This window comes from Leuresthes tenuis, unplaced genomic scaffold (genome assembly GCF_036924035.1).
Source record: "Leuresthes tenuis unplaced genomic scaffold, fLeuTen1.0.hap1 SCAF_19, whole genome shotgun sequence".
Taxonomy (NCBI): domain Eukaryota; kingdom Metazoa; phylum Chordata; class Actinopteri; order Atheriniformes; family Atherinopsidae; genus Leuresthes; species Leuresthes tenuis.
The window spans coordinates 4,888,451-4,907,078 of record NW_027325373.1 but is presented as its reverse complement, the minus strand read 5'-3'; the positions used below and the strand labels follow the sequence as shown (position 1 = coordinate 4,907,078).

At 42.7% G+C, this 18,628-nt stretch overlaps 1 protein-coding gene across 1 annotated transcript; it reads left to right on the top strand.

Moving 5' to 3' along the window:
• Positions 1 to 1,335: 1,335 nt before the first annotated feature.
• On the top strand, positions 1,336 to 8,571 carry barhl1b (BarH-like homeobox 1b). Its single transcript, XM_072372424.1, has 3 exons — positions 1,336 to 2,548; positions 4,724 to 4,946; positions 6,058 to 8,571. Exons 1-3 carry the CDS (start codon positions 2,098 to 2,100, stop codon positions 6,350 to 6,352), a joined length of 969 nt encoding a protein of 322 aa, XP_072228525.1. The 5' UTR covers positions 1,336 to 2,097; the 3' UTR covers positions 6,353 to 8,571.
• The last annotated feature ends 10,057 nt before the right edge of the window (positions 8,572 to 18,628 follow it).

Genomic DNA, 18,628 nt, shown 5'->3' with positions numbered 1-18,628 from the left:
AAAAAAAAAACAGTGAGAGGAAGCATCAAACCACTGCTCCTTTTCACGCACCAGAAGAGGAGAAAGAACCAGCTAAGTCAGGGGTGGGTGTGTGTCGCCTTATATCTGTGTTGTCCCCGCCTCGTATGTGACAGCTTGCAGCCGTGATGGGACCCCATGGGAGCGGGGAGCGGATTCACTAACCTGCCGGTGTCTGTGAGGCCGACGCGCGCCTCCAATCTGGTGGTCACATGGGGTGGAAGGAGAAGGAGGTGTGTGTGTGTGAGTGTGTGTTGGTGATGACGAGGGGTGTCGATGATAATGCGAAGGGGGTTAGTTTGTTAGATTATTAGGGGCTGTCGAGGCCACCGCGCGGGGCAAACTGTTGTGCAAGATGGAGCTAAAAGTGCGCACAATGGGTTTTCACGCGTATTAAGGGGGAAAGTGCGTACAATGGCGCCTTAAAGTTGTTTTTATTTGGTCAGGCGACTGGGACCATTGGGCACAATTACCCTGAACTGTTAGTAATCATGTTGAGGGGGGGCTTTATTTCCAGTATTTCTGTATTCTTTTTAAAAAGTGCATCACAGTAGCAGGATTGATACAGAGAGAATGTTGAAGGTGAACAAAAAAGCCACGAGAAATAAAAAGTGTGATGTGAACAAGCTGAAATTGGCGGAAATAATGGCGAAAAAAATCCAAAACTAAATAAAAATAAAATCGAACAGCCCACACACAACAAATATTTACAGGCAAACCAAAAATATCATTTCTATAATAAGCTTAACTATAACAATAATAATAACTTTTACGTAAATGAGTTTGTCATTATTAAAAAAAAATTCCTTCTAAAAAGCATTTTCCTCTGTAAGCAACGGTAAACGACACAGTCCTATCGAGGTTTAGATCTAAATGAAAATCAAATGACTGAAGATACTAAAGTCTGAATCTTGGGGGGGGGGTGTCTGTATGGCAGGGGGATGTGGAGGTGGCAAACACACGCGGGGAAAGAAAAGGGAACCGAGAAGAAAAACACCTAGCCGCTCCACATAATAACCCCATTAGAAGCCTCATCAATGATGTAATGAAAGCAAACAGTGTGAAAATTGCCTGTAAACAGTTGGATCTGAGTCTCCTGATGAATTCAGTGTCTCTTTTATCAAAGTGAGGATGAGCCAGGGAGAAGGGGAGAGGATGGTGGGAGGAGGGAGGGAGGCAGAGTTAGTGGGCGTGTAGGGAGGTCCACTTCCAGCTCCCCTCAGCCAATGAGGGCTTGTCACAGGGGACTCACGTGGACGAGGCGCTCTTAAAACCTAGCTCCTGACTTTTCCTCAAGTTCAATTTTTTGGGATTCCCTCCCACCCCAATCACACCTCGTCCCTTTACTTGCCAGTTGTGACTATTTAACCCAGTTTACCTCTTCTCTTGGTTTTTTTCTCCCCTCCATCCTCTTCTTCTGCAGCGCGCTTCGCATCGTCCCGTTTCTTCCGGCTCGCCAGCCTCTTGGACACTTCTCTCACTCGCAATTCGTGGTGTTTCGCTGTTTTTCTCAAAAGGAATGCCAACAGTTTCTCACGCGACGGGCTGCTCTCAACGCCACCCTTCGCCTGTAGCTGTCCATGGTTCTGAAACGCATTTTGCCGAAGACTCCCACGCGCTGCTGCTACCTCTGCTACGTTTTCAGAGATATTAAGAATTTCGGGGTCTTTTCCTCCTCTGCAGGTGAGATCATAACAGCAGAAACGGGCTCATCTTCCCGGTGAGGCTTCTGAAGTCCAAGCAGACGGAGTTTGAACCTGCCCGAAGCCGAAATAAACGACTGTGACTCCAGCGGCTGCATTGATTGCATATTTTCAGACTTGCCAAAAACAAGAAAATCGGATGAATGGACGCTTGTTTTAGCTGAGCTTAGCCTGGAAATATTTGATCAAAGGGAGCTGGAAGTAGTGGGTGGGAAATCTTAAATTGTAGCGTCTCCACAAACGTTTGCGTTGGAGCTGGAGGGGGGGTCGTTCAACCTCTTCCGGATCAACTTTGCCTAAAACAGCCCCTTTCCTCCTCAAAGAATAAAACTTATCACGATACCAAATGGTAATTTGAGGAGGCCTCTTAAAAACAATGGAGGCGTCCGCCAATGGGTCCAGTTTTGGCATCGACTCGCTGCTGTCCCACAGGCCTGGAAGTCCGGTGTCCAAAGGGGACAGCCTGGTGGGGGAGTGCCGCTCGCCTCTGGAGTTCAGCCCGAGATCAGATGTGGAGAGCGGCTGCTCGTCGCCTCCGTCGCCGAGGAGGGAGTGCGTGGAGGAGGTGGCCCAGAGGCAAGGTCACGGCGTGGCCCTGCCGCCTCACCTCCAGCACGCGCAGATCTCTGCCGGGTCGCAGCAGAGGACCGTGACCTCGTCGTTCCTCATCAGAGACATTCTCGCGGACTGTAAGCCTCTGGCTGCCTGCGCTCCTTATTCCAGCAATGGACAGCCGACTCAGGAGGCGGGGAGGCTGGCCTCCAAGATAGCGGACGACTTTATGGAGAAAATCCACAGCAACTCATCGTCAGACAGCGAATATAAAGGTAAGGATTCTGGTGTTATACAAGACATTTGGCTCATAAAGGAAACAATTACAAAAAATATAAAAAAAATTTTTTAATATTTTGAGGGGTAAATGAGAAGTAGGCGTTTCTTCCTATATTCTTCATATAAATGTATTTACGCGAATCTTATTTCCTACATTTTTCGTGTTGCAGCTCATCTGATCTTTATTTTTTAAAATTCAATTTACCCAAAATGTACTAAATAATCATCAATTTAAAAAATAAGTGAAATAAATGACAGGGTCGTGGTCTAGCGCAGGAAATGTAGATGAAATAATAATTTCAATGAAAGCTACAAAACGCTAATCTTAGAGAGAAATTACAGAAAAATACACCTGATGGAGCTAAATTTATTTTTCAGTATTAAAGTGTTTACTATAAAATATATATACATGTTATAATTTTTATTTTATTTGAAAAAAAAAGCCTTTTTAGTGTGAGAAAACAAACATCCAGGTTAAAAAACAGCAGCTCATCTGAAACCACACGCAACCGAAAACATGGGCCAGACCCTGCGCTGCTGCGCCGGGGTGCGCTGCGGCACTCTGCCATTTGTCCCGGGACGGTAGCGGGTTAAAGTGTTCAGTGTTATTTAGTTTACGTTGCACCGTGATCAGTCCGCTTCGAGCTCTGCATACACAGAATATCCTGAAAGCATCGATGTCAGACAGGAGCGAGTGGAGGAGATGACATGGATCGCCTCCACATAAATGCCATCAAGGGCCTTTCTGTTTCCAATCATGTCAGCCATAACACACATGTCACCTCCATTGACAGTTTAATGAAGCGGAGCCTGGAAAGAAGACGGCCGCTGCACGCTGGGACATATAAAACCAAACCCCACGTGATGCATCAGGCAATGCTTCTTCTTCCTCTCCATTATTCTTATGGTCGTATCTAACCTGTTCTTAGTTTGTTCTGAACCATCGTCTTCCAAATTCAGTTACTCTTGTTAGCTATTGATAGGGCCCGACGGGCGTGCATGTGTCCGCGCGGTCGCGTGGGGTGCAAAGAGAAAGCTCATCGACGCGCTGATTGATTGAGGAAGCCGCGGGGGGGCCCACAGACCTCCTGAGCGCATCTCAACTGTGATTTCCCACGAACCCGCCGCCCGGAATGCATCACGGATTTGATGCAATTTGTCCCCGGCGCTAATCAGATTTGTACCCGCGCGCGCGCGGCCGCCCGGCTCTTGATTTCCACTCATTTCCACGCTCCTGTGAAGTTTCTCCGGTCGCGGTTGAAAGGCGAATCCTTCCCTTGTGGCTCAATTAGGCGGATTATTGTGCTTCTTGAGACGACTCAACTATTCAAGATCTCTCTCCCTCTCTCTCCTACTCGTCTTTCTTTTCATTCCTCTTCTCTCTTACTTTCTTTTTTTGTTCTTCCCAGAGAATTGACTATAAGTAGCCAATCTCAGCGTTTGCCCTGACACGAATCCACGCAGAAAAAAGAACAAAGGTTACGGCTCTGCTGACAGGGAGAAAAAAAAAATCATAACATTGGAAGGCAGAATATTGGAAGAGCTTTTCATAACAATTTAAGGCCAAATCAAACAGCCCTATAGCCCACAGCCTATAGACACTGTGTTCAGCACCGTTACTTTACACCCCACTGCTGAAATTAAAGGCATATCAGGGTGTCTAAAAGCAGCAAACTGGTGAAACTGGAAATGTTTGTAAATCGTTTTGAGATTTACCCCCCCCCCCCCCCCCCCCACACACACACACCTAAAATTAAAATCTGAAACTAAATGAGTGCATCACACAAAGATTTTGCAAGTCTTCCTTGGAGGAAGAGTTGGGATTTTAGTTAGCCTGTTCTTTTACACCCAAAATGAGCTTTTAAAGCCGCGCAGCGCAAAGTTTCAAAAAAGTGATCGAAATCCACTTTTGAAGAATCAGATTTTATTTCACGTTTTTGTTTTTATATTTTTTAATTAAGCTGCTTAAAATGAACGGCGTACTTCTGTTTCGGTTCACTGGTCCTTGTAAATCGCAGCAGCAGGTTTATTTCCGGCTTCCTATGCTGTTTGCGCGTAGATGGCTGTTGGGTTCCATCATAGGCTAATATCAGAGGCCTTGGTTCTGCAGGGTTTAACACTTCTTCTTCTTCTTTCTCCTCTCGGCGCCTTTTCTGTTTTCCTCGCGGCAGTGAAAGAGGAAGGCGACAGGGAGATCTCCAGCAGCAGAGACAGCCCTCAGGTCCGGCTGAAGAAGCCCAGGAAGGCCCGGACGGCCTTCACGGACCACCAGCTGGCGCAGCTGGAGCGCAGCTTCGAGCGTCAGAAGTACCTGAGCGTCCAGGACCGCATGGAGCTGGCGGCCTCCCTCAACCTCACAGACACGCAGGTCAAGACCTGGTACCAGAACCGGAGGTAAGACCGCTGCTGGTGTTTTTTCTTCCTTAAAGAAGAAGTGTTCAGGATGAGGACAATCTGGTTTCTCCTGACCCAGGAACGCCATGTTTTCCTTTCACCATCACCCAAAGATGGCAGGGGTTCACAGAGGACTGCAACTAATCTTATTTTCCTCTCGATTGGTACATTCACTGTTAAAATTAATCTCTGGGTTTTTTCTATCATTTGAACACCTGAAAAAGATTCAGTCCCACTTTATGGGAGTTGGAGATAAAGTTTGTTCACCTTTGAAAAGGTGCAACTTCTTGAAATGACTTTCTGACTCATATCAGCACTGACTCTCTATTCTAACTCTATATAAGTAACTTATACTAACAGGTGCTTAGTGACAGCACCCCAATTTGTAGCCCCAGCCTTTATTTAATTCCATTTAATTTGATTTAGCTCTCACGAAAAAAAATGGAATGAATATATAAAAAAGCAGGATCAAGGAGACATTTTTTCCTTCCACCAGTATTTGTTGAAGGGCTGGCTCGCCTGTCACCTCTTTATTTCTTCAGTTTTCATCATCTCCACGCAGCAAGATTACTTTGTGAGGGTCGCGTGTAATTAAAGTGAGGTGACCCTGCAAATAGCTGCGAACCAAATGGTCGTCTTCCAGTAAATAAACAAGCCCCGCCGGTCACAGTGGAGAGAAAAAACAACCATTTATTTATTTGCCTGCTGTTCTGAGCTAAATGACACAAATAAATATATTTATTTAAAAAAAACACTATTTGAGTTTGAGTAGCTTATGAATAATGTATAGTTGCATGTGTGCATATTAATAATTCAAAGAAACTACTATATCGACTCAATTATCTTTATTATGAATTATTCACCTGCGAGGAGTGCATCTAAAAGGCATGTTTGGGTGTGAACACAAGTGGCAGGCTGGAGATTTAGGTGATTTTAAAAAGAAAGGAAGGAAGCAAGGGGGGAAAAGAAGAAGAACATTCCGGACTTCTAATTGGATCCCAGGTTAACAGATGGGATATATTTTGGTTTGTCAAACACACTCACCGCGAGCATTTATAGATACACATCTGCTAACGAAGACTAAAACACGGTCTATGTTTTTTTCTTTTAGGACAAAGTGGAAGAGGCAGACGGCGGTCGGGCTCGAGCTCCTGGCTGAAGCTGGAAACTACTCCGCCCTGCAGAGGATGTTCCCCTCCCCGTATTTCTACCCGCAGAGCCTGGTGTCCAACCTGGACCCCGGGGCGGCCCTATACCTGTACAGAGGCCCCTCGGCGCCCCCACCGGCCCTACAGAGACCCCTGGTCCCACGGATCCTGCTGCACGGCCTGCAGGGAGGCAGCGAGCCGCCGCCTCCTCTGCCCCCCATGTCCGGCGTGCTGCCCCGGCCAGCTCAGCAGCGGTGAGCCGCCCGCTGCTGATGTGTTTTTTTAATTATTTTTTTTATTTCCTTCTTTTTCTTGAAGCAGTTTAAATAAACGAAACAAGTCAAAGACAGAAAGAGCTAACAAAACAAAAGAAAACAGACGAAGAAGAGGAAAAAATAAAAACATCCCGGCTTTTACATGATGAAAACGGGCCGACGTGGATGTTAAAAGGAGCTCTGTGACTGACACCTAAATGAGACTCACAAAGACTATGGACTACTTTTTGTTTTTCTTCCTTTTGACTGTCTTTGGGGGACAGGAGCATTATTTATAAGTTATTTATTTTTCGATATGAATCAAAGCGTCTAAATTATTATTTATTTAAACCCAGTTTCAGTATTCAGCTCCCAACAGGAGCACTTTGACCTCCACTTCAAGCCAATCGGACCTTCTATTGGCATTATTATTATTATTATTATTATTATCATAAGTGGGGGTTGATGCACAGCCCACATAATTCACGGTAACGAACACGCTTCCATGTAATTTGAACCAGATGTATTTAGAACATCCAAAGGAACAATGTTTTTTTTTTTTTTTTCATTTTGTAAAACTGTCATTTTTTTTTAAATTTTGTGTGCGCGCGCGTGTGCGTCCAGCTGTAGGCGACCAGCTGTCACCAACCTGTAAATAAGAATATTTTGCCTTTGACCCTGCAGAGGCTGACTTTTGTTTTGTCGGTGCGTCTTTTTCAGACCGCGATGATCCAATTTAACGGAACATGCTCGGTTTTAGCCCCCCGCCCCCCGAAAACACACACACACAGGCGAGCGAGTCGGAGTAAAAACAAAATGAATGAATAAATAGTTACATATTAAAATAAAAAATGCATTTATTGTCTGAGAAGCGACGGACTTCCTGCGTGGACCGACGTGGAGGAGAAAAATAATCTATATGAAGTCTTCTTTTTTTTTTTCTTGCAGTCCTGGTTTGAGCTGAGTAAAAACGACAAGTGATTTATATCTAAAGGAACAGTTTTCCCACCACAGAAGGGAACGAAATCACCCGAAATGATGGTTTCATTCTGGGTCCCTTTTTCTTCTTCTTTTTCAATAAACAGACCGATCGGACTCGGGTCCTCGCGCAGGTGGAACCGCCTGTTGATTTGTTGTATTTGAGCAGACGTTGTGCATTCCTTCTGTTATTTCATATCAAGCTGTGATGACTCTTAATTGTTCTACTCTCCCTTGGTGAAAATGTATATTGCAGATATCAAACTTGTGGAGTGTTTTTCGTATATTTCCCCGGGATCGTTTCTCTCTTTTTTATTTATTTATTTTTTATTTGAACTACTTTTATTTTCCTCCTCTGGCTTATCCTCAAATCCAACCCCCCACCCCCCAAATTTGCGAAGTTTTTTCTTCCCCTTCCTTTTCTTCCCCCCCCTTTCCTTGGGCGAAGTTCACAGCAAAAGTTGGACAGAAAAAAGAGGGGGGTGGGGGTTGATGTAAAAGAGAAATTACTTTTATAAATGTGGAAATAAAAGTCTTTCATTTAATCACGTGGCTGCCTCGGGTGTATGTGTGTGTGAAAGGGAAATGCCACGCGGGGATTTGGTCAGGTGGAATCAACACGTGGACTCTGACTGTTCTATAAAAAAAAATATTATAAAATTTTAAAAAAAGGATAAAAATGCAGACATATGAGCGAGTGATGCAGCCAACAGGAAAACGTTCAGGTGGCTGAGATTTGTGCTCGCGGTGCGTTTGAAGCCGCCATGTTACATCCAGCTTTACATTTAACCACAAGTTGAGAAAAAAATTGAGAAAACTGTTGGATGGTAAAGTCTCTCATTGTTGACCACGTGTTTTTAACCCTTAACCATAACCATTAAAAACCTAATCGTGCTCTTTACGTTCTATTAAGCTTGGAATTTTTATGTTTTCCTCCTTTATCTTCTCCCATTTCAGCCCCTTGGACCTCATTCGCCCTCTGTGGAAACGTTTCGAAACACCAAATTCTTTTCACTTCCACACAGACGCGGGAATGTTACCGTTTGCATAAGAAAAGTGAGACGTGTAACGTTTTTGGAGCCTTTAAAATATAGTAAAAAATAAAAATAAAAAGTCCCCCTCTCTGGAGCCGGACGCTTAAACCAAAGTGATTGGTCTCAAAATGTAACAGTCTGACTGTTTGAAACTATGAAAAACCTCTATAACCGAATCAAGAATACAAATCAGAAGCAGATTAAGTTGGGAGTATCTGCAGGTTTTTTATTTGATGTCATCATGAGCAAGCCGAGGATGAGGAGCTGCATGCCTTCAGATAATAAGCAGAGTCTCCATTAAAAGAAAACGCGTTTGAGGGAATTTGAGCGTGCGTCTGTCAAACTAATTTCTTCCTCCCCTGTTTGGTTTAGTGTCGTTGACACAATTTATTTAATGCTGAGATGACGTGCAGAGGAGGAAAAGCGTTAATAAGTCACGAGCGGAGCGCTGTGTTTTAACATATTTTTTTTCTTCTTCTTAACCTTTTCAAAAGGAGGAGCAGACAGAGACACATCTGGACCGATGTTAACGCGATTCGGTGTTAATTACAACAATATTTCTCCTCATCATGGCGCTTATTAGATGTAATCTCTTCCTTTTTGTCTCCCTATGAGCACAGATTTGATTGCACAGTACACAGCGGAGATGGTTAGATTGGAAACGACAGAAGTCAGAGACCCCCCCCCCCCCCACACACACACCTCTTTATCTCTTCTCCACAAACACACACATGCAAAAGTGCAATCTAAGATCTATTCCAGCTGATGTCTTTCGAGAAGGGCCAACAAAGCAGAAGGGTGTCCTGTCCAAAATGGAGCCCCTGTCCCCCTGCTGCCCCCCCCCCCCCCTCTCTCACCCTTCCCACTCTCCTAAATGAACAGCACCAACTCCAACTCGTTTTCCATAAACAATGCAGGAGATGAAATATTAATGTCATGTGCGCAATTGTTTAAGTGCCTTAAATGATCCCCATTTGGAAATTGATTGTTTCCATCCTTCTCTTCCTTGAGGGTGCTGGATGCGCGCTCCTCTGCCAAACGGCTCCAACAGCTGGTAACCGGGCTGGAGCTGACTGCAGACCGCGGATCAGCGTGGGGACAGCTGGTCAGCGGCTCCACCAGTCCGCCCCCCCACACCCCCACCCATCCTCCATACAAATTTCTCCCATACACCAGCCTCGTTCTCCCACTTCCACGTCTGCGTGGACCCAAATGATTCGTCCGCGGCGCGTTAGGGGTTAAAGGAGTTCAGGCTGACGGACAAGACTTGGCGTGTAGGATGTTAACGATTAGACAAAAGACTTTAATAGGTTTTAATTGAAAGTCGATAATGGGTTTGATAGCCAGCTCCCCCTGCTGTCATCCGCGCATGGCACCTGTTATCTGCCCCCCTCCTCTTTGGGGGCTGACCATGCCGTGAAATATCAGACTGACGGACTGATAATCTCGCGCTTTTATGATGCGTAAAATTGCATTAAAAATACAGCTTGCGAGCCGGCCAGGTTTTTGGCGACTGGGAGTGTAATGTAAAGAGAAGGGGAGGAGAAAATGAATTCCCAACTTGCCAAAAGATCATTAAAGTCCCATCATGAGGATCCGTGACCGATTCAGATAACGAAGTTCGTTTTTTTTTTTTTTTTTTAATGATAGAAAGAGTTATACTTGCAAAGTGTACAGCTGATTGTGAGGAAAAGCCCCAGCGAGTCCTTTTTTCCTTCTCTTTTCTTTGCATGTGAAAGGGTGGTGATAAATCCCCCAGCTCTCACCGTGGATTGTCCCCGGCTCAGGGTTAATGAAGTGCGGATGGAGTCTCGTTGGGATCCCGACACACACACACACACTAAGAAAAAAGAAAGGAAGGCTTACAACGAGGATCAGTGACTCTTCTTAATCCAATGGACTCCTAATAATGATAATAATTCAAAGAGGGGGGGAAAACACAAGAACAATAACCTTTTGATGAAATTAAGAAAGAATCAAAGTGTGATTTGCATTGTTTTCGTGGAGCGAAGCTTTTATATTTCCTTTTATTTCTTTCAGCGGACCAATGAGGCACATTCGCTGCTCGCTTTAGGATTGTTCCAGCGCACTTTCTGCGTTGTTTTTTTCTAAAATCCGCAGGGAAGAATGAAAAATAGATCAATTAAAAATGTTCAAGGAAAACATGGCCTATTTTGCCGTGATTTCCCCAACAATGGCCATACGCGAACAGATCTAATTGTTCGGTTTCGTGCGCGTAAGCGAAATGGGCATTAATGTTGGCTATTATATCTGCTCTTAAGTCAGATGAGAAAGAACACCATTTATTCCCATACGCCTAGCTTTTATATCCACATTTATCGTGCATTTTAGGTCAATTTTGGGACAACTTTTGAGTTTGGCTTTCACAACCAAGCTTTACTAAGATCCTCACGTGTAACACTCCAAACAAAGTGTTTGACTTTAGCTCACAAATAAAGTAGTTCACATTTTTCCCCTTCATATTATTTCAAAGGCCTTTATTTTTTTGTCAAAAGAAGAAATAAGAAAAGACAATAAAACTGATCTAAAAAGAATCAGAAATCCAAACGTGTCTTTGTAATACGTGTAAGCAGAACAAAACTTACCTTTCAAAAATATTTCTTTTTTTCATACTAAAATCTAAGGTGAAAATGCTGCAGATTCTCCCATAACCGAAGAGAAAAAAAGAGGTCAATGTTCAAATGAATCTGACTCGGTGATGAACAGAATCGTTTAGTATCTGGTGTGATAAATTAGCAAGTGTGAAAGGGGAGTGTGAAAGAGTGAAAAGAAGAGATTCATTCTTTGCCTGGAGGTACGGGGGGGCGCAAGGAAGAATAAAAGCTTCGTGGAGTGGAGGGGAGATAACTCCGCTAATCATTTCCCCAATATAACGGGAGAGAACTACAAACTTGGGTCAGGGGTGCTGGGATTGACATCCCAATCTCGGCAAATAATGAAAGCTTTCCTCTCGGATCACAAGAAGGGTTAGGGAGGAAGACTGGAGAGAAGAGGGAGAGCGGGGATAGACACGGGGGAGGAAAAGGCGTGGGGATGCTTCCTCACAACCAAACGCAACTGACTCTTAAAACCTCTGATTGTTATATTTAGCATGTAGCCTGCATGTCTTCCAAAAACAATAAAACTGTCTTAATGTGCTAATTTCAAGCTGTAGATTTTCATTACCTCAGAACTTATATCAATCTACTGAATCAGCCAGAACAGACGTCCAGCTAGCTCTCTTCATCAACGTATAGGGTAACTAATGCTGCATTAAGTATAAGCTGCACTCCCACAACGGTGACATGGGGGATGAAGGTGAACATTTACTCAAACGGTCCCATTATTAGCCGGGTTTCCAGTCACTGGCGAAGCAGATCCGAAGCTATCTTTTGAAAAACTGCAAAAAAGAAATTAGAATCAGAAATGTTTCCATTGATTGGTTTGAAATTAATAAACTTCGCTGCGTAAATGTTGCCAGACGGCAGTGGTTATAGGCTATGTTGCTTGTGGTTGTAATTCAGTAGAAGAAGTTGCCCTTACTGGAAACTAACCTTAGAAATTACTTTAAACTTCAGGAATATCTTGAATATTAGATCACAGCTGGGAAGCCTGAGTTATGTGAGTTTATTAAAGAGCAGAAACAGCTGATGAGTCACAACATTTTAATCTCTGCCAGGTCAGATGCAATTTACAAAAGTTGTTTCTATGCCTCTAATGTGCATCGTGTCTATTTCAAGAAACACCACCTCATTTCTATGGCTTCCATAGTCACACCTTCAAAATGTGACTCAAATACAGCAAAGAAAACCCGGCTTGTGTTAGGCAGCTGGGTTCTGTTGAGAATGTGGCGCATCAGGTCATCTTTACCAGCTATTTCCACTGAAGTGTAAGTTCCATCAGATGCATGGAGTAATGTGCAAGCTTCTGAACAAACCAAACGGCAACAATGGAGACAGACTTCAGAGGTGGCTTCATAAGCAAGTAAAAAGTACAGCTTTGTCCAAGTTCATCGAAATGGACCTCGTTGTTGTTGTCTTTTCCAGTTTCAACTGCACGGCATCAAGCCCTCTCTGGCCATTTTCATGGATCAGTGCCTTCCCTGACACAGAAACCATCTCGCTTGTAATACCCAGCAAAAAAGGTATCCCTCGCATTCTAGCCAACAAGCCAACATACAGGCTAAGTGGTTGTTTTCTGTTTTTTCTCTCTTTCTTGCAAAAAAATAAAATAATTCCAGTGAAATTTGGATTTGGTTCCAAAAATAACAAAACTGCATTCAAAGTGTGACTGATACCTTAAACCTGCTGGAACAGGATGCTGTCAGGTGAAACATCACAGCTCAACAGCAGAAACGCGTCCGATTAAGTTCCGAAACAACTTGACAGACGATGACAATGAACCCAAAACGTCATTCAAACATGGAGGGTACTTACACAGAAGCTGTAGTTTTTCTAGGTTGAAAGTAAGTGTTTGTGTGTGTGAGATGATCGTAAAGTTCAGTTTTGTTAGACAAACTGAATCAAGTCCCAAGGAGTACGTTTCATTTTGGATCAGTGATGGAATATTCCATTGAAACAAGTGAAAAAGACGCCAGTATGGGCAGTCATAATGACTTTGGCTCTCTACATCTGATTTGAAATCATCTGGTTCAATGAAATAGTAAAAATACTGGATTATATTTACATTTCCATACATCGTATTGTGGGGTACACACTTCTGTCGGTTCTTTCTGCTCAAAATCCTGTGGCAGTCTCAAACAACTTCCATCTAGTTTCTATTAGCAACATTCAATCCAATATCTCCAACTGTGATGTGAACAGTATAGACCAACTTTTTCCCCACCGACAGGCAGATAAATATTAGTATTGCCTAATAGAGGCAGATAAAGGGATTTTTTTCTCCCAATATCCAACATGATACCTACATTTTACATTTTTATATTCACATTTAATTCTGGCCTTGTCTCCGTCACATCTTAGATTATTTAATCTCAAGTACAAGTAAAATGTTCTAAAATAGGCAAAACTGCAATTTAGATCAATTAAATTGCAATTGAAGTCAACAGGATTCATATCAACACTTTGGGGTCTGGTTGTTGTTGAATACACACTTTAGTCACTTTCCACAAATAATAAAATTCAACACACTGTCCTTAGAAAATGTTGGTTTAAATAAGACCCGTGCAAACACGTGCGCGACCAAAAACATGCAACAGGTCTAAATAAGCAAAGTCCTGCTATCCTCTGGATGTGACCCGTCTCGGCATTTCCCAGGAAGCACCGAAGGCTGTGCGGCTCCGCAGCAGGGAGCCGATGTAAGACATATCACTATCAGATGACACAGATTACTCAATCAATATCTTGTTGTGTTTTGGAAGCCTTCGCCGCCTGCCACACTGCTCTCTCAGCAGCCACTTTGGTCAGACAACAAGGCGAAAAAAAAAAAAGAAAAACAGCCTGAGGCCCTGACCCCCACTGTCCAGCCAGCCCTGCAAATGCCTCTGGGACCAGACGGTTTCCTCAAGCAATGAGTAAATCTCACAATGATGTGTGCATGACTGCCAGACAAAGACATTCAAGGGGATGGCAAAGCCAGCCATAAAATCCCAACACAAATTATTACCCCCCCCCCTCCTCCAGTCTTGGCATGTTACACATCTGCAGCTGACACATGATGAATTCAGCAAGAGCATTATAAGGACAACACGAACTGATGTGCAGCCTTGAGTTAGCTTGGCTCTGTTATCTGCTAGAAAACTAGAGTCTCTCTCATTCGCTGAAAAGGTTTGACTATTTTAAGTCCATTTTAATGCCTTTACACGTCCAAGGTCTACATTCTTTACCCTTTAAAAAAGCAGATTTCTTCCCTCAACACGGCATAAATGTACTTTCTATTTTTGACCCCTGCGTACATCTTACACATGTGGCAGAATGGATATGTTTGAGTCTCATTTGAGAGTGAGCTCAATTACAGGAAACAGGCAGTTTTTTGGACACCCCAGCGGATCCTTGGGGTCACTGTTCGGGGCCACAGGGAGGTATCTCACCTCATAAACATAAAGGGAAGAAAGGCCATCAATAAGTGATGAGGACTGGTATACATGTATTTTTAACGGTGCTTCTGTGTGATGTCTGGCAGCTCGCTCACACTTTGTCTCCTGGTGGAGGCCAGAGAGCAGAACAGGACCATGCTTTTTTTGAGTTAGGCATCCCCCCCACCCCCCAAACGTGCTGGTCTGAGGTGAGGACAGGGAGGGGGCACAAAGGGAACAAGTTCCCACTTTTTTTTCCCCCACCAGGGTCATTGCTGTTTGTCAGTGAGAAATAGTTTGATAATGAAATAACAGGAATCAAAAGAGCACTAAAGTGTCAGAAAATGAAGAGATGATGGTCAAACCCTGCACCTACAGGGTTTCTATCATAAAGTTATTGAAGATGGACACAACCTTCTTTGAAGCATGGCTGATATCCTTCTGGCATCCATATATTTTTCATGATATTTTTCAAACATGACATATGCCAGAGAGAGCTCTTCACCCATGTTAAAACAAAAACTTTAGGGAAAGTAGTCCACATTTTTACCATCCATTAATCTGTCAGTTGTATTTTACCCCAACAAACCTGATAATTAAATTGATAAAATGCCAAAAATGTGACTCATCATCAAATCATCAATTGATCGACTATCATACATGTTAAAAAAAAGCAATTTTATGAATTTCTATTCAAGGGTGCAGCATTCAATGCAAAAGAACGTGATAACCAGGCACGTTACATGCAGCAATATTAATCCCAACAAAATGTAAACCGCGGATTTTCTTTTAAAAATTCCATACACTGAGCTTTCTGGTCTCAGTGCGGGATAAATTACGGGGAAGTTGAAGAAAGTCAGAGGGAGCAACACTGGTTTCTGGCAGGGAAGAAATGATTGATGTCGCATGTGGCCTACAGGGGAGTGCACAGGCACATGACAATCGATTCAGTGGATGGCAGGCAGGAATACCAGCGCAGCCACAGTTAGATTTACATTTAAATGAGTTTGCTGAGTTATTGTGTAGGGAGTAGTTATGGTTAGCAGTGCAAACACAATCACGTTAGTGTTCATTTCTACTGTACTTACACTCAGTAATTAACCCGAGTGAACAAATTTACTTTAATCCTGTCTTCATACATATTTTATGCCCTTGAGTTCAATCTTTACAAATATACTGAAAGTGAGACATTTTACTATTTCATGAAAAATATTAGCTCACCTCAACTTTGATGGCAGCAGCACGTCTGAAAAAACATTGGGACAGGTGCAACAAAAGGCTGGAAAAGTAAGAGTAAGAATAAAAAGGTGCAACTAATTAGGTTTATTGGCAACAGGGCAGTTATATAATTGGATATCAAAAGAGCACCTTAGAGAGGCAGAGTCTTAAAAGTAAAGTTTAGCTATTGTTAAAAACTGTCTCTAAAAATTGTGGCCCAATTTCATAATAATGCTGTCCATCATAAAATTGTGGAGACTTTGTATATTCCAACAAGAATGCATAATGTCATCAAAAGTTTAAGAGAATCGATAGAAACCTCTGTGTGCAAGGGACACGGTCGAAAATCAATACTGGATGCCCAATATTCGTTCCCTCAGGCAGTCGTAGCACTGCATTAAAAACAACCATGATTCTGTCATGGAAATCACTGCATGGGCTCAGGAACACTTTCAGAAATCATTGTCTGTGAACACTGTGCCATCCACAAATGCAGCTTAAGCTCTACCATGCAAAGAAGAAGCCATATGTGAACACGATCCTGAAACACTGATGTCTTCTCTGGGCCAAAGCTAATTTAAAAATGGACAGAAGCAACAAAATAAAGGACCAGCGATAGGAATTGTTAAGAATTTAGAGATTCCGGTTCCATTATCGATATCGCTTATCGATTCTCATCCAGTTATATTAAGGTGACCAGATTTCTTAAAAGAAAATCTGGAACATTTTTATTGTAGTGGTGAAAAAAATCATCAAATATCATAATTATAAAAAAAAAAAACAGAGGCAAGTACTTTTTCATGTATCTTGACCAGCTTTTATTACACAAAAGGCGGCAATTGAAAAAATTAGTGACATTACAGGTATCTCCTCATTCATGCACCTCCACCTCAGGAGCCTGGGTAGAATAAGAGCAGAGGAGAACATGAGAAAAACGTGTCATCACCTGGTAATCTCATGCTAATGTTACAGCTTCACGAATGACAGATATGAAAACAGTGTCATAATGTTAACTTCACTGACTTTTATAACATTAGTTAAGTCTTCAATTCAGAAAAACAATCATACTTACTTTAATATTACATCACAAAACAAACACACACATTCACAGCCAAGTCTACAGCCAGTTCACACAAAATAAATAAGTTAATACACAGCATACCATTTATCGCGGCTGCTGGTCTCCTTTTCTTTCCTTTTTGCAGCCTCTTGATTGTTGTTGTTGACGCTGCTGCGTCTCTTGCGATGCGTTAAATGGCTACCGTAATAACTGGTGTTAGTTTTAGTCTGCGCGCATTTTCCCCCCATTCAGTGTCAAAATCGGGGACAGCTTTGACCGGAGACATCTGGTCACCTCAAGTTATTAGTATTAGTAGTTAGTATATAGTAACTATAATTAAAGCTGGCTTAAGTTGAAAAACAGGAACTTTTTCAGCATTACTACAATCAACAGGACATGGAAGTTTTACGTTACCTGGGACTTTTGGGACTGAAGACGCTGTGCCACAAGCAGCGAGAGTTGCAGCCACGCTTCGCAGCGTCGAAGACTTGCATTACATTCGTGCAAAGTAATTACATGCTGTGTGGTCAAATGTTTCAGCATGTTTGTTGGTATTTCCCCTCTTTAATGTGATCGAAGCTCTACACGTGTTGCAACTGGCCCTAGTATTGTCCTTTTTGGTGAAATATAACCAAACTTTGGAGTGCTTCTACCTCGACGCCATGTTGGAAACAATCTGAGCCAAAATACGCAGCGTGCACATGACGTAATCGCGCAAATGCGTCAGACGTTAGCAGAACCTATAAATCGGATCGTTAGGCAGGCGGATTAAGGATTCCACGGACCGGTTGTTTTCAAGAACTGGTTCTCGATTCCCACCCCCACAAAGGACAGTTTTGGTCAGACTAACTGAAACTTTTAGAAATTATGGACGCCATATAATCTTCCAGACTAAAGAACAGAAAGAACATCCATCTTGTTACCAGCGCTCAGTTCAAAAGCCTGCATCTCTAATGACTGGCAATATGTACATTTGGAAAGGTACCATCGATGCTGGAAGATATATATAGGTTTTACAGCAACATTTGCTCCCATTTAGATTACACCTTTTCCAGGGAAGACCTTGTATATTTCAGGAGGACAATGCTAACCCACATATTGCATTTATTGTAACAGTTGCTGAAGTGACCGACCTGCAGTCCAGAGCTTTCACCAACTAAAAACATTTGGTGCATCATGAAATGCAAAATACGACACAGGACCCAGGACTGTTGAGCAGCTAGACTCGTAGATTAGACAAAAATGGGACAACATCTTCTCCCACAGTTCCACCAGCAGGTCTCTTCAGTTCCTCTATGTTTACAGACTGTTGGTAAAAGAATAGGGGATGCCCCGCAGGTGTCAACATGGTCCTAACCCAAATCTTTTGAGAACATTTAATATGTTTTCCATGTTCTGTTATAAACGCAATATTGGTTCGTGAGATTTGCAGATAATTACATTCAGTCTTTATTCACATGTCATGCAGCGTTGTTCCATTACATTGCCGAAAAAGATTTAACAGCTTTAAGGGCTAAGTGTACTCATACTTTCATGTTTCTTGTGCCTTTTACAGTATCAGGGTGAGAATTCTCAATTCTTTTTCACATCTTTTTTAAAGAATATAAGTGGCAGAGATGATGCGGAGTGGTGGGCGGTGCCGGTTTAAGCCTGTGCTAGAAATGCTTTTCAAAGGGCTTTTGGGTGCTAGCTGTTTCATATTGAGTTGAAATAATCCAGATTTATTTAAGTAATTCTAATGTTGGATTTGACTGTTAACTAATGACAAGCCACAGCGCCACATTTAAGAGGATGAAACTAATGAATATTTGGAGCTACGACCGACGTGCTCTTTGACTTGTAACCATAAATTGGAGATGATTATTAATGGATTTGTTTGCACAACAGTGCCTCTTTATAAACTACTTACTCTTACATGTCATGAACAAACAAAGAATACTGTCCATTTTTCTGTGG